Source organism: Oncorhynchus gorbuscha, linkage group LG25, assembly GCF_021184085.1.
Source record: "Oncorhynchus gorbuscha isolate QuinsamMale2020 ecotype Even-year linkage group LG25, OgorEven_v1.0, whole genome shotgun sequence".
Classification (NCBI taxonomy): Eukaryota; Metazoa; Chordata; class Actinopteri; order Salmoniformes; family Salmonidae; genus Oncorhynchus; species Oncorhynchus gorbuscha.
Window position 1 is genome coordinate 47582231 of NC_060197.1, and position 15000 is coordinate 47597230.

Genomic DNA, 15000 nt, shown 5'->3' on the forward strand with positions numbered 1-15000 from the left:
GAGGTAATGTGTGGAGAGGTAATGTGTAGAGAGGTAATGTGTGGAGAGGTAATGTGTAGAGAGGTAATGTGTGGAGAGGTAATGTGTCTAGAGGCAATGTGTCTAGAGGCAATGTGTGGAGAGGTAATGTGTTTGGGTAATAATATGTGGAGAGGTAATGTGTGGAGAGGTAATGTGTTTGGGTAATAATCTGTGGAGAGATAATGTGTGTGGGTAATAATATGTGAAGAGGTAATGTGTGGAGAGGTAATGTGTTTGGGTAATAATGGAGAGATAATCTGTGGAGAGGTAATGTGTTTGGGTAATAATATGCGGAGAGGTAATGTATGGAGATGTAATGTGTGGAGAGGTAATGTGTTTGGGTAATCTGTGGAGAGGTAATGTGTGGAGAGGTAATGTGTGGGAGAGATCATGAGTGGAGAGGTAATGTGTGGAGAGGTAATGTGTCTAGAGGTCATGTGTGGAGAGGTCATGTGTGGAGAGGTAATAATCTGTGGAGAGGTAATGTGTGGAGAGGTAATGTGTTTGGGTAATAATCTGTGGAGAGGTAATGTGTGGAGAGGTAATGTGATTGGGTAATAATCTGTGGAGAGGTAATGTGTTTGGGTAATAATCTGTGGAGAGGTAATGTGTTTGGGTAATAATCTGTGGAGAGGTAATGTGTGGAGAGGTAATGTGTGGAGAGATCATGTGTAGAGAGGTAATGTGTGGAGAGGTAATGTGTGGAGAGGTAATGTGTTTGGGTAATAATCTGTGGAGAGGTAATGTGTGGAGAGGTAATGTGTGGAGAGGTATTTGTTCTAAGGGGGTTTTACTCAGTTTGGTGGGAGTACTTTGGAGTGCCTTCCACCCCCCTCGGTAAATGTTTGTAGAGTGAGGGAGGGGTGTGAGAAAAAAGTCTGCATGGAGAGAGGGTTGGAGGGAGAGAGAAAGGTCTGTAAAAGAGCGAGATATGAGGAGTGGGTTTGGGAAAGGGAGGCAGAGGAGGGTCTCAGAGGAGGGTCTCGGTATATAAAGGGCCTCCAGCAGCCACAGTCCTGACAGACAGAGAGAAAGCGAACACTATGGCTACAACAACGGCAGGAGAAGAGCTGGATCCTGAGTCCAGCCCTGGACGTCAACACCGACACCAAACAACACCGGCCACACAGAAACGGCAACCTCTGATATATCTCTGTATCTCTCTCATTCTGGATCTCTGTTGTCCGTCTGTAGAAGGGACCAACTGGCACCATTACCACCATCGCCCCCGACCCCAGCCAGGGTCCATCATCCTGAGCAACAGAGGGCTGAAGGTCCCCCGGGGGAGTTGGGCTTACCTGGATCCTCTCTGTGACCTGGTGACCAGAGTCCTTCCAGGCGACTCCTGCTACGTCACGGTCTTCGGCTATGACCGCGCTGTCATCCCGGGAACACTCATCCCAAAGAAGTTCCCGTGCGCGTTCGAGAAAGGCCAGGTGAAGTACATGCATTTCGGGTCAAAGGTCATTACCAGGGATACGGTGAGGTTACAGGTGAGGTATGACACGCAAACGGACACGCTGGTTATACCGCTGACCTTAGAGGTCGAGGCGACCGCGAACGGTCGAGAGGTCGTGACCACGAACACTCCGCTGATCGTGAGCGAGCTGGACGGGATCTCTAGCGCCATCAATGGTCAGAGCTTGGGGATTCCATTCAGCGGGTCCGGTTTCGGTTCCGCGTCGCGGTGTAAACTCACCTTGTTGATCGGAACGGGCGGTTTCCCCAGACATGGAACTCTTTTGAATTACGTCACCAACGGTCAACCGACGGACTGCCATGCTTTCGTCAACATGGGTGTTCGTTATAAACTCAGCCCTACCTCTGACTCACCTCATATCGACTACATCCCCATGCTAGCAGAGTTACTAGACCAACACGGGAGGGCCACACAGCAGGAGTACTTCCTCATCACAGTCAGGTTTGCATTGTTTATGTTTTCTAACTTTGGGTACTATATAGAGGATAGGGTACTATGTAGAGAATAGGGTACTATATTGAAAATAGGGTACTTTGTAGAGAATATGGTACTATGTAGAGAATAGGGTACTATGTAGAGAATATGACATTTTATAGAGAATATGGTGCTATGTAGAGAATAGGGTACTATATTGAAAATAGGGTACTTTGTAGAGAATATGGTACTATGTAGAGAATAGGGTACTATGTAGAGAATATGACATTTTATAGAGAATATGGTGCTATGTAGAGAATAGGGTACTATATTGAAAATAGGGTACTTTGTAGAGAATAGGGTACAATATAGAGATCAGGGTACTATGTAGAGAATAGGGTACTATGTAGAGAATAGGGTACTATGTAGAGAACAGGGTATTATGTAGAGAATATGGTACTATGTAGAGAACAGGGTATTATGTAGAGAACAGGGTATTATGTAGAGAATAGGGTACAATATAGAGATTAGGGTACTATGTAGAGAATAGGGTACAATATAGAGATTAGGGTAATATGTAGAGAATAGGGTACTATGTAGAGAATAGGGTACTATGTAGACAACAGGGTATTATGTAGAGAATATGGTACTATGTAGAGAACAGGGTATTATGTAGAGAACAGGGTATTATGTAGAAAATAGGGTACTATGTAGAGAATAGGGTACTATGTAGAGAATATGCTATTTTAGAGAGAATATGGTACTTTGTTAGAGAATAGGGTACAATATAGAGATTAGGGTACTATGTAGAGAATAGGGTACTATGTAGAGAATATGGTGTTATGTAGAGAATAGGGTACTATGTAGGGAATAGGGTACTATGTAGAGAATAGGGTACTATGTAGAGAATAGGGTGTTATGTAGAGAATAGGGTACTATGTAGAGAATAGGGTACTATGTAGAGAACAGGGTGTTATGTAGAGAACAGGGTGTTATGTAGAGAATAGGGTACTACGTAGAGAACAGGGTGTTATGTAGAGAACAGGGTGTTATGTAGAGAACAGGGTGTTATGTAGAGAATAGGGTACTACGTAGAGAACAGGGTGTTATGTAGAGAATAGGGTACAATGTAGAGAACAGGGTGTTATGTAGAGACTAGGGTACTATGTAGAGAATAGGGTACTATGTAGAGAATCGGGTACTATGTAGAGAATAGGGTGTTATGTAGAGAATAGGGTACTATGTAGAGAATAGGGTACTATGTAGAGAATAGGGTACTTTGTTAGAGAATATGGTACTATGTAGAGAACAGGGTGTTATGTAGAGAATAGGGTACTATGTAGAGAACATGACATTTTATAGAGAATATGGTACTTTGTTAGAGAATAGGGTACAATATAGAGATTAGGGTACTATGTAGAGAATAGGGTACTATGTAGAGAATATTATATTTTATAGAGAATATGGTACTTTGTTAGAGAATAGGGTACAATATAGAGATTAGGGTACTATGTAGAGAATAGGGTACTATGTAGAGAATAGGGTACTATGTAGAGAATAGGGTGTTATGTAGAGAATAGGGTACTATGTAGAGAATAGGGTACTATGTAGAGAACAGGGTGTTATGTAGAGAACAGGGTGTTATGTAGAGAATAGGGTACTACGTAGAGAACAGGGTGTTATGTAGAGAATAGGGTACAATGTAGAGAACAGGGTGTTATGTAGAGAATAGGGTACTATGTAGAGAACAGGGTGTTATGAAGAGAATAGGGTACAATGTAGAGAATAGGGTACTACGTAGAGAACAGGGTGTTATGTAGAGAATAGGGTACTACGTAGAGAAAAGGTTGTTATGTAGAGAATAGGGTACTATATAGAGAACAGGGTACTATATAGAGAATAGGGTACTATGTAGAGAATAGGGTACTATGTAGAGAATAGGGTACTATGTAGAGAATAGGGTACTTTGTTAGAGAATAGGGTACAATATAGAGAATAGGGTACTACGTAGAGAACAGGGTGTTATGTAGAGAATAGGGTACTACGTAGAGAAAAGGTTGTTATGTAGAGAATAGGGTACTATATAGAGAACAGGGTACTATATAGAGAATAGGGTACTATGTAGAGAATATGGTACTTTGTTAGAGAATAGGGTACTTTGTAGAGAATAGGGTACATGGTAGAGATTAGGGTACTATGTAGAGAATAGGGTACTATGTAGAGAATCGGGTACTATGTAGAGAATAGGGTGTTATGTAGAGAATAGGGTACTATGTAGAGAATAGGGTACTATGTAGAGAATAGGGTACTTTGTTAGAGAATAGGGTACAATATAGAGATTAGAGTACTATGTAGAGAATAGGGTACTATGTAGAGAATATTATATTTTATAGAGAATATGGTACTTTGTTAGAGAATAGGGTACAATATAGAGATTAGGGTACTATGTAGAGAATAGGGTACTATGTAGAGAATAGGGTACTATGTAGAGAACAGGGTGTTATGTAGAGAACAGGGTGGTATGTAGAGAATAGGGTACTACGTAGAGAACAGGGTGTTATGTAGAGAATAGGGTACAATGTAGAGAACAGGGTGTTATGTAGAGAATAGGGTACTATGTAGAGAACAGGGTGTAATGAAGAGAATAGGGTACAATGCAGAGAATAGGGTACTACGTAGAGAACAGGGTGTTATGTAGAGAATAGGGTACTACGTAGAGAAAAGGTTGTTATATAGAGAATAGGGTACTATGTAGAGAATATTATATTTTATAGAGAATATGGTACTTTGTTAGAGAATAGGGTACTTTGTAGAGAATAGGGTACATGGTAGAGAATAGGATACTATGTAGAGAATATGATATTTTATAGAGAATATGGTACTTTGTTAGAGAATATGGTACTTTGGTAGAGAATAGGGTACATGGTAGAGAATAGGATACTATGTAGAGAATAGGGTACTATATAGAGAATAGGGTACTATGTAGACAATAGGGTACTATGTAGAGAGAATAGTGTACTATGTAGAGAATAGGGTGTTATGTAGAGAATAGGGTACTATGTAGAGAATAGGGTACTATGTAGAGAACAGGGTACTATGTAGAGAATAGGGTACTATGTAGAGAACAGGGTGTTATGTAGAGAACAGGATGTTATGTAGAGAACAGGATGTTATGTAGAGAACAGGATGTTATGTAGAGAATAGTCCAGTCCTTTGTCATTAGATGCTACACTTTTGCCTCACTGTATCTGGTTTTGACCCACTGGGGTCACTTCTGGGGTCATCTCTGAGGTCATCTCTGGGGTCATCTCTGGGTTCACTTAAATGCTTTCATACATGTGTTACCATAGGTGACCCTCTGGGGTCACTTCTGGGGTCATCTCTGGGGTCACTTCTGGGGTCACTTCTGGGGTCATCTCTGGGGTCACTTCTGGGGTCATCTCTGGGGTCACTTCTGGGGTCATCTCTGGGGTCATCTCTGGGGTCACTTCTGGGGTCATCTCTGGGGTCATCTTGTGTGATGTATGTGTGATGTATTCTATTCAGGATCCGAGAGGGTATCACCAACAGCCCTCCCAGACCCAGCTTTCTCACCATGATGATGATGGAGGTACACCTATTATTGATTCCTTGATTGACGGACGGATTGAGTGATTGATCGGACTATCTATTTAGTCAGTGATTAACACCGACACCGTATCACAATCACCCAACAAAAAGACAACTTTACACGTGTAAAATACAACGACACAACATGCTATTCTGATCAAAATATTTATTTATGTATTTACAAAAAAAAAAATGTTTATTCACTACGTAGGTGGACCAGTTTGTGATGACGGCCATCACCGGTGACGTGTTGGCAGCGGAAGACGCAGAGTCCGCCTCTGATGACCTCATCTTCAACATCCTCACTCCATTGGCTCCAGACCAAGGTGACATCATCAGCACGGACGACCAGAACCAGCCAATCGCGTCGTTCCGTCAGCGGGACGTCAAAGACCTGAAGATCGCCTACAGACCTCCAGCAGAGGCGAGTCTTTGAGTATTTGTATATTGTGTTAATTTTTCCCCAATGACATTATGTATATTATATATTTATAACGTATCGTTGGAGTGACCAAAGCATTTAAAACGTGTCAAATATAAATAAGGTTTATAAGGACATAGTATAAATAACGTAATTGTTGCCCCAGGATTCTGGTCGTCCCTCTGAGAGGATCGTCCATGTAGAGATGGAGGTGGTGGATTCAGACGGGGTCGCTTCAGAACGGTTCTCCTTCATGATAGTAGTCAAACCCATGAACACACTGGCTCCTGTAGTCACCATCAATACTGGACAGGTACACACAACGCATGCACACACAACGCATGCACACACACACATACGAGCACACACACGCACACACACACACACGCACACACAACGCATGCACACACACACATACGCGCACACACACGCACACACACACTCACACACACACGCACACACAACGCATGCACACACACACATACGCGCACACACACGCACACACACACTCACACACACACGCACACACACACACGCGCACGCACACGCGCACACACACACACACACACACACACACACACACACACACACACACACACACACACACACACACACACACACACACACACACACACACACACACACACACACACACACACCATCAAATTGTGTAATTGTCCGGAAAGTTTTCAGACCCCTTGACTTTTTTCACGTTCTGTTATGTTAAAACCTTATTCTAAAACGGATGAAATAAATGAAAAATATTCAGCAATCAACACACAATACCCCATAATGTATCAATGTATAAAACAATACCCCCATAATGTATCACTATATAAAACAATACCCCATAATGTATCACTATATAAAACAATAGCCCATAATGTATCAATGTATAAAACAATAGCCCATAATGTATCAATGTATAAAACAATACCCCATAATGTATCACTGTATAAAACAATACCCCATAATGTATCAATGTATAAAACAATACCCCATAATGTATCAATGTATAAAACAATACCCAATAATGTATCAATGTATAAAACAATACCCCATAATGCATCAATGTATAAAACAATACCCCATAATGTATCAATGTATAAAACAATACCCCATAATGTATCAATGTATAAAACAATACCCCATAATGTATCAATGTATAAAACAATACCCCATAATGTATCACTGTATAAAACAATACCCCATAATGTATCAATGTATAAAACAATACCCCATAATGTATCAATGTATAAAACAATACCCCATAATGTATCAATGTATAAAACAATACCCCATAATGTATCAATGTATAAAACAATACCCCATAATGTATCAATGTATAAAACAATACCCCATAATGTATCACTGTATAAAACAATACCCCATAATGTATCAATGTATAAAACAATACCCCATAATGTATCAATGTATAAAACAATACCCAATAATGTATCACTGTATAAAACAATACCCCATAATGTATCAATGTATAAAACAATACCCCATAATGTATCACTGTATAAAACAATAGCCCATAATGTATCAATGTATAAAACAATAGCCCATAATGTATCAATGTATAAAACAATACCCCATAATGTATCAATGTATAAAACAATACCCCATAATGTATCACTGTATAAAACAATACCCCATAATGTATCAATGTATAAAACAATACCCCATAATGTATCAATGTATAAAACAATACCCCATAATGTATCAATGTATAAAACAATACCCCATAATGTATCAATGTATAAAACAATACCCCATAATGTATCAATGTATAAAACAATACCCCATAATGTATCAATGTATAAAACAATACCCCATAATGTATCAATGTATAAAACAATACCCCATAATGTATCAATGTATAAAACAATACCCCATAATGTATCAATGTATAAAACAATACCCCATAATGTATCAATGTATAAAACAATACCCCATAATGTATCAATGTATAAAAAAATACACATGAAATACCTTATTTACAAAATGATTCAGACCCTTCGCTATGAGATTCAAAATTGAGCTCAGGTTCATCCTGTTTTCCTTGATCATATTTGAGTTGTTTCTACAACTTGATTGGAGACCACCTGTGATAAATTCATGTTGGACATGATTTGTAAAGGCACACACCTGTCTATATAAAGGTCACACAGTTGACGCTGCATGTCAGAGCAAAATCCAAGCCATGAGGTCGAAGGAATTGTCCGTAGTGCTCAGAGAGGATTGTGTCGAGGCACAGATCTGGGAAGGGTACCAAAACATTTCTGCAGCATTGAAGGTCCCCAAGAACACAGTGGCCATTTCCATCATTCTTAAATGGGAGAAGTTTGGAACCACCAAGACTCTTCCTAGAGCTGGCCGCCTAGCCAAACTGAGCAATCGGGGGAGAAAGGCCTTGGTCAGGGAGGTGACCAAGAACACGATGGAGAACCTTGGTAGAACCTTCCAGAAGAACAACCATCTCTGCAGCACTCCACCAATCAGGCCTTTATGGTAGAGTGGCCAGACGGAAGCCACTCCTCAGTAAAAGGCACATGACAGCCAGCTTGGTGTTTGCCCAAACGCATCTAGAGGACTTGAAGACCATGAGAAACAAGATTCTCTGGTCTGATGAAACCAAGATTGAACTCTTTGGCCTGAATTCCAAGGGTCACGTCTGAAGGAAACCTGGCACCATCCCTACAGCCAAGACAATGCGGAGTGGCTTCGGGACAAGTCTCTGAATGCCCTTGAGTGGCCCAGCCAGAGCCCGGACTTGAGCCTGATCGAACATCTCTGGAGAGACCTGTGCATCAACGCTCTCCATTCAACCTGACAGAGCTTGAGAGGATCTGCAGAGAAGAATGGGAGAAACTCCCCAAATACAGGTGTGCCAAGCTTTTATAAATGAGCAAAAATATAACAATAAATGTTTTTGCTTTGTCATTATGTGGTATTGTGTTTAGATTGATAAAGGGGAAAAAACAAATTAATACATTTTTAGAATAAGGCTGTAATATCACAAAATGTGTAAAAAGTCAAGGGGTCTGAATACTTTCCAAAGGTCCATAATGTCTTATGAGGCCTCTGGCATTATCAACCTTTTGGTCTCTCGCTCTGTCCTTCCCAGATGCTGTTTAAGGGCCAGTCCAGACCGCTGTCGTCCAACCATAACCTCCGAATCAGCGACGAAGACAACCTGTCAGACGTCAGGATCACCGTCCTCCGAGGATGTAAACACGGCGTCCTGACAGTCCTCGGGTCGCCTCTCGGGTCACCGCGGCAACGGGAGTTCTTTACGCCGGCGCAACTCGACAGCGGATTGGTTGTCTACGAACACGACGGTTCCGAAACGTTCTCCGATAACATCCTGTTCCGCATGACGGACGGGCAACTCCACGTCGACTTCCTGTTCCCAGTGACGATTGTCGCCATGGACGACGAGGCTCCGGTCATCAATGTCAACACCGGGTTGATCCTGTCGCGGAAGGAGACCAAGATGATATCATCGGTGGTTCTAAGTGCGACGGATGTTGATTCCGAAGTCTCGACAGTGAAGTTTGTCCTCGTGGCGCCGTTCTCGACCATCGGACAGGTGAGTTCCTTGATTCTTAATGTATGTTGCCTTCATTATTATATTTTGTCTGGAGCGTTGCGATTCTTCTTTTATGAAATGCATTGTATTATTATTAGGTGTTTCTCAGACAATCACACCCACCTGTGGACCTCACCGGATGGACATTCAACACCGCCGAGCGAGTCTACGAATGCGTCGTCACCGAATGGCTCCAACGAGACGTAACAGAGGGTAGGGTGTTCTACCAACACACCGGACCTCAACTCACCTCCACCTTCACTGACCAATTAGTGTTCCGTTGCCAGGACGACAACGTCCCTCCCAACCAATCAGGCGACAACATGTTCCTCGTCGGAATCCACCCGGTCGACGACCTCGCACCGGAACCCTTCCCCGGTTCCACTCTAGTCCTGACCGTCAACGAGTACCAACTCACTCCGATACAGAAGACGTGTTTACATTTCACAGATCTAGACTCTGACGACAGAGACCTGAGGTATATTATCGTTATCCCACCCACTAACACAGACCAGAACGACCCAACACCACTGGGCCATATCGTCCTGACTGACAACCCTAATGTCGTTGTCACTGAGTTCACCCAGGCACAGGTCAACCACCTCAAAGTAGCCTATAAGCCACCAGATCTGGAGTTGGGAACCACACCTAGAGTGGTCCAGTTCACCTTTATTGTGAAAGATCCAGTAGGACACTCTGTAGATGGAGTCTTTACTATCAACCTGCAACCAGTGGACAACAAACCCCCAGTCACCAAAACTGGTGTCGACCTCGACGTCAATGTAAAGAATACGTATGTGTTCACTAAGGATGTGTTGGATGCTACAGATCAGGATACGAGTGCTGATAGTATCACGTTCATCGTGACCCAGGTTCCAAAGTTTGGCGTTCTGAGATGTGTTGGTGTAGATCTGTCCGTGTGGAACTATTTCACCCTAGCAGACATCCACAGGGGTGTGGTAGTGTACATTCACCGGGGTAACGGTCCAGGGAGTGATGTCGTAAAAGTGGACGTTAGCGATGGATACCACAAGGTTCCCGTGACGATCAGAATCAACGTTGTTACTCCGGCTGTCGTGGCAACGCCACCGACGGCCCCTCCAACACCGCGAGAACTCCATATAATCATAGAGGTACACGAGAACGGACAGATTCAAATCACAGGAGACAAAGTCCAGGTCAGCGGCAGGATGCACGTTGATGACCTCACCTTTCTCATCGAACAACCTCCTCGCTTCGGGGTCGTCCAGGTGCAGGGCGTGCCCTCTGATAGGCTGACGCTGCGTGACATCATCGACGGCCAGGTGACCTATGTCCACACCAGTGGCGAGGTCGGACCTGGGAAACGCAACGACACCTTCACGCTCACCGTGATTGGTCCGCGGATCTCCGGGGGCAACAGGGTCTTTCAGAAGGTCAAAGTGCAGGTGTCGATACTTCCTGTTGACAGCGTTCCACCCATAATCATTGTCGGGGATCTGTTAAAGGTCACGGAAGGAGAGAAGAAAGTGGTAACAGTAGAGAACATCAGAGTAGAGGATTCTGACACTGACGTTGACGTTGTTCTCTGTACCATCCTGGTCCAGCCGACATTCGGATACTTAGAGATCACCTCAGCCAGTCCTGGCTCGGAGAAGTCCAGAGCGGGAATCGCTGTGACGGCGTTCCACTACCAAGACGTTCGACTCGGGAATGTCGTCTACGTTCAGAGTATACATAAAAGAATGGAACCCGTTGAGGATAGGACGACGCTCCACTGTTCAGACGGTATCAACCAATCAGAGATGAGCATTTTGACCTTTGTGATCTTCCCAGACAATGATGAGGAGCCTCAGGTGTTCACGCAAGAGTTCGTGGTCATGGAAGGGATGAGCCTCGGGGTCGACGTTCCGATCCTCAATGTGGTCGACCTCGACGTTCCGGGCGATGTTTTGGAATTCGAGGTCGTGGTTCCTCCAAAACACGGGAAGATCGTCCAGCACCTGGCGACAGGGACCGTTATCGTTGTGACGTTCACCTTGGATCAGATCCGAACCGGTTCCACCATCGTCTACGAACACGATGGTTCTGAGACGAGACACGACAACTTCTCGGTGAAAGTAACGGACGGGAAACACGTCGTAGAGAAGGAGGTCATCGTCACGGTGATACCGGTCGACGACGAGACCCCTCGCCTGGCGATCAACACTGGGCTGGAGGTGGAGTTCAGGGAATGGAAAGTCATCACCAATAAGATCCTCAAAGCCACCGATCTGGACTCAGAGGACGGGACTGTGATGTTTATCATCCGCAGGGATCCGGAGCAGGGCTGCCTGCAACGTCTGGTGTCTCCAACTTCATATCAAGGTTTACTGTCTTACCTTTTGTCCAAACAATTAAAATGTACGTACAATATATATATATATATTAGCAAAGTCAATTACAGTTATAATTGGAAGTGCAAATAACCTAAAACGGAAGCAATGTCAAGGTGTTCTGAAAGTAAAACATTTCAGAGTAGGAAGATTTACTCTACTGATTACTCTGCATTCCAAATGCTGTCCCCTATCTAGTGCACTACCCATGCCCATTTCAGACCCAGACCTATCCTAATCAAATCAAATCCTAAACCTAACCTAACTAATCTAGTACCAGGGCCCATTTCAGACCCAGACCTATCCTAATCAAATCAAATCCTAAACCTAACCTAACTAATCTAGTACCAGGGCCCATTTCAGACCCAGACCTATCCTAATCAAATCAAATCATAAACCTAACCTAACTAATCTAGTACCAGGGCCCATTTCAGACCCAGACCTATCCTAATCAAATCAAATCCTAAACCTAACCTAACTAATCTAGTACCAGGGCCCATTTCAGACCCAGATCTATCCTAATCTAATCAAATCAAATCCTCAACCTAACCTAACTAATCTAGTACAAGGGCCCATTTCAGACCCAGACCTAAACTAATCAAAACCTAACCTAACCTAACTAATCTAGTACCAGGGCCCATTTCAGACCCAGACCATTCTAATCAAACCTAAACCAAAACCTAACCTAATTAATCTACTACCAGGGTCCATTTCAGAATCCTAATCTAATCAAATCCTAAACCTAACCTAACTAATCTAGTACCAGGGCCCATTTCAGACCCAGACCTATCCTAATCTAATCAAATCCTAAACCAAAACCTAACCTAATTAATCTACTACCAGGGTCCATTTCAGACCTAGACCTATCCTAATCTAATCAAATCCTAAACCTAACCTAACTAATCTAGTACCAGGGCCCATTTCAGACCCAAACCTAAACCTAACTATCCAGCCTTGATTTTTAAATTCTCTCTTACTTCCCTTCCTCAGGTTTAGTCGCTTCACGTAATGTTTTATTAAACATGACGGTGGGTATGAACTTTACCCAGGACGACCTCGACTCTGGTCTGATCCGCTACATTCACACTGGGCTCGGAGGAGTTCGTGACCTCGTCAAGTTCGACGTCACCGACGGCGTGAACCCGTTAATCGACCGGTACTTCTACGTGACAGTCGGGGGGGTGGATGCGGTGTTCCCGGTTGTCGTGGTGAATAGGGGCGTGTCGTTAAAAGAGGGGGGACGGGCGCTCCTCACCACAGACCTCCTCAGCACCTCCGACCTCAACTCCCCCGACGAGCGCCTGACCTTTACCCTGACCCGTGACCCTGCCAGAGGTCGTTTAGAGGTCACGGACCGGCCCGGCGTCGCCGTCACGACGTTTACACAGCTCCAGTTGGCGGGGAGTAAGGTGTTCTATGTTCACACGGCGGAGGATGAGGCCAGGATGGACAGCTTCCAGTTCCAGGTTGGTCAGAGGAGAGTGGGGGTGGTGGTGGGTGTGGTGGTGGGTGGTGGTGGTTGGGGGTGTGGTGGTGGGTGTGGTGGTGGGTGTGTGTGTCATCAGCTCCCAGTTCCAGATCAGAGGGGTTTTCGATGTCTTCAGATATCCGATTGATAGATTGATTGATTGATTGATTGATAGATTGATTGATAGATTGATAGATTGATTGATTGATTGATAGATTGATTGATTGATAGATTGATAGATTGATAGATTGATTGATTGATAGATTGATAGATTGATTGATAGATTGATTGATAGATTGATTGATAGATTGATTGATAGATTGATTGATAGATTGATTGATAGATTGATTGATTGATAGATTGATAGATTGATTGATTGATAGATTGATTGATAGATTGATTGATAGATTGATTGATTGATAGATTGATTGATTGATTGATAGATTGATTGATTGATAGATTGATTGATTGATTGATTGATTGATTGCAACATCAAAGTGAAGTATTTTCATGTTATTAGACACATTTTTTTTTGGTGTCATCACACATTTCTCTCTTCTGTTCCAGATCACAGACGGGCGTAACGTGGTCTACCGGACGTTCAGAGTCTCCATCACAGACGTTGACAACAAGAAGCCTGTTCTGACCATTCACAGGTTACTATCTATCTATCTATCTATCTATCTATCTATCTATCTATCTATCTATCTATCTATCTATCTATCTATCTATCTATCTATCTATCTATAGTATCCATCCATCCATCCATCCCTCCCTCCCTCCCTCCCTCCCTCCCCCTCCCTCCCTCCCTCCCTCCCTCCCTCCCTCCCTCCCCCTCCCTCCCTCCCTCCCTCCATCCATCCATCCATCCATCCATCCATCCCTCCCTCCCTCCATCCCTCCATCCATCCATCCATCCATGTATTATTGTAGGTTGGTGCTGGAAGCAGGTGAGACCAAGCTGGTCACACCGTTTGAGCTGAGTGTGAAGGACAGAGACACTCCAGACGGTCAGTTAATCTTCACCGTCACCCAACAACCTCTCCACGGCCGTCTGCTCTACAATGGGACCCGCGTTGCCACGACGTTCACCAAGCTGGATCTGATTGAGAACCTCATCTGTTACACACACCACGGAACATCAAACACCCGACATGACAGCTTCCTGTTTACTGTGACCGATGGAGCGCACACCGGGTTCTACGTCTACCCGGAGACCGGTCACGTTACGGTTCAACCGCAGAAACTGGAGATACAAGTCAACGTGGTCGACCGGACAGGACCGCGGGTCTTAGTGAACAGGCCTGTTTCGACCCTGAAGGTTCTCCATACAGGTAAATGCTCAACTTATCATATTGTGTTATGATTGGTAAAATCCTGGACATTTACAGGACAGCTTGTACCCTATCTATACAGGACAGCTTGTGTTACTAGACGACACCCTATCTATACAGGACAGCTTGTACCCTATCTATACAGGACAGCCTGTACAGGACAGCTTGTACCCTATCTATACAGGACAGCCTGTACAGGACAGCTTGTGTTACTAGACGACACCCTATCTATACAGGACAGCCTGTACCCTATCTATACAGGACAGCCTGTACAGGACAGCTTGTACCCTATCTATACAGG

The 15000-nt window shown here is 43.8% G+C and overlaps 1 protein-coding gene across 1 annotated transcript in view; it reads left to right on the forward strand.

Annotated features, from left to right (window-relative positions):
- Window positions 1-1064: 1064 nt before the first annotated feature.
- The window catches only part of LOC124013880 (FRAS1-related extracellular matrix protein 2-like), a 60087-nt gene continuing 46151 nt past the window's right edge, over window positions 1065-15000 (forward strand). Inside the window, exons 1-10 of the mRNA XM_046328431.1 lie at window positions 1065-1116; window positions 1216-1942; window positions 5462-5525; window positions 5736-5948; window positions 6112-6258; window positions 9079-9543; window positions 9642-11889; window positions 12888-13363; window positions 13933-14021; window positions 14299-14699. Of these exons, the coding sequence (XP_046184387.1) occupies window positions 1065-1116; window positions 1216-1942; window positions 5462-5525; window positions 5736-5948; window positions 6112-6258; window positions 9079-9543; window positions 9642-11889; window positions 12888-13363; window positions 13933-14021; window positions 14299-14699 (4882 nt within the window). The remainder of the gene's footprint in view (window positions 1117-1215; window positions 1943-5461; window positions 5526-5735; window positions 5949-6111; window positions 6259-9078; window positions 9544-9641; window positions 11890-12887; window positions 13364-13932; window positions 14022-14298; window positions 14700-15000) is intronic.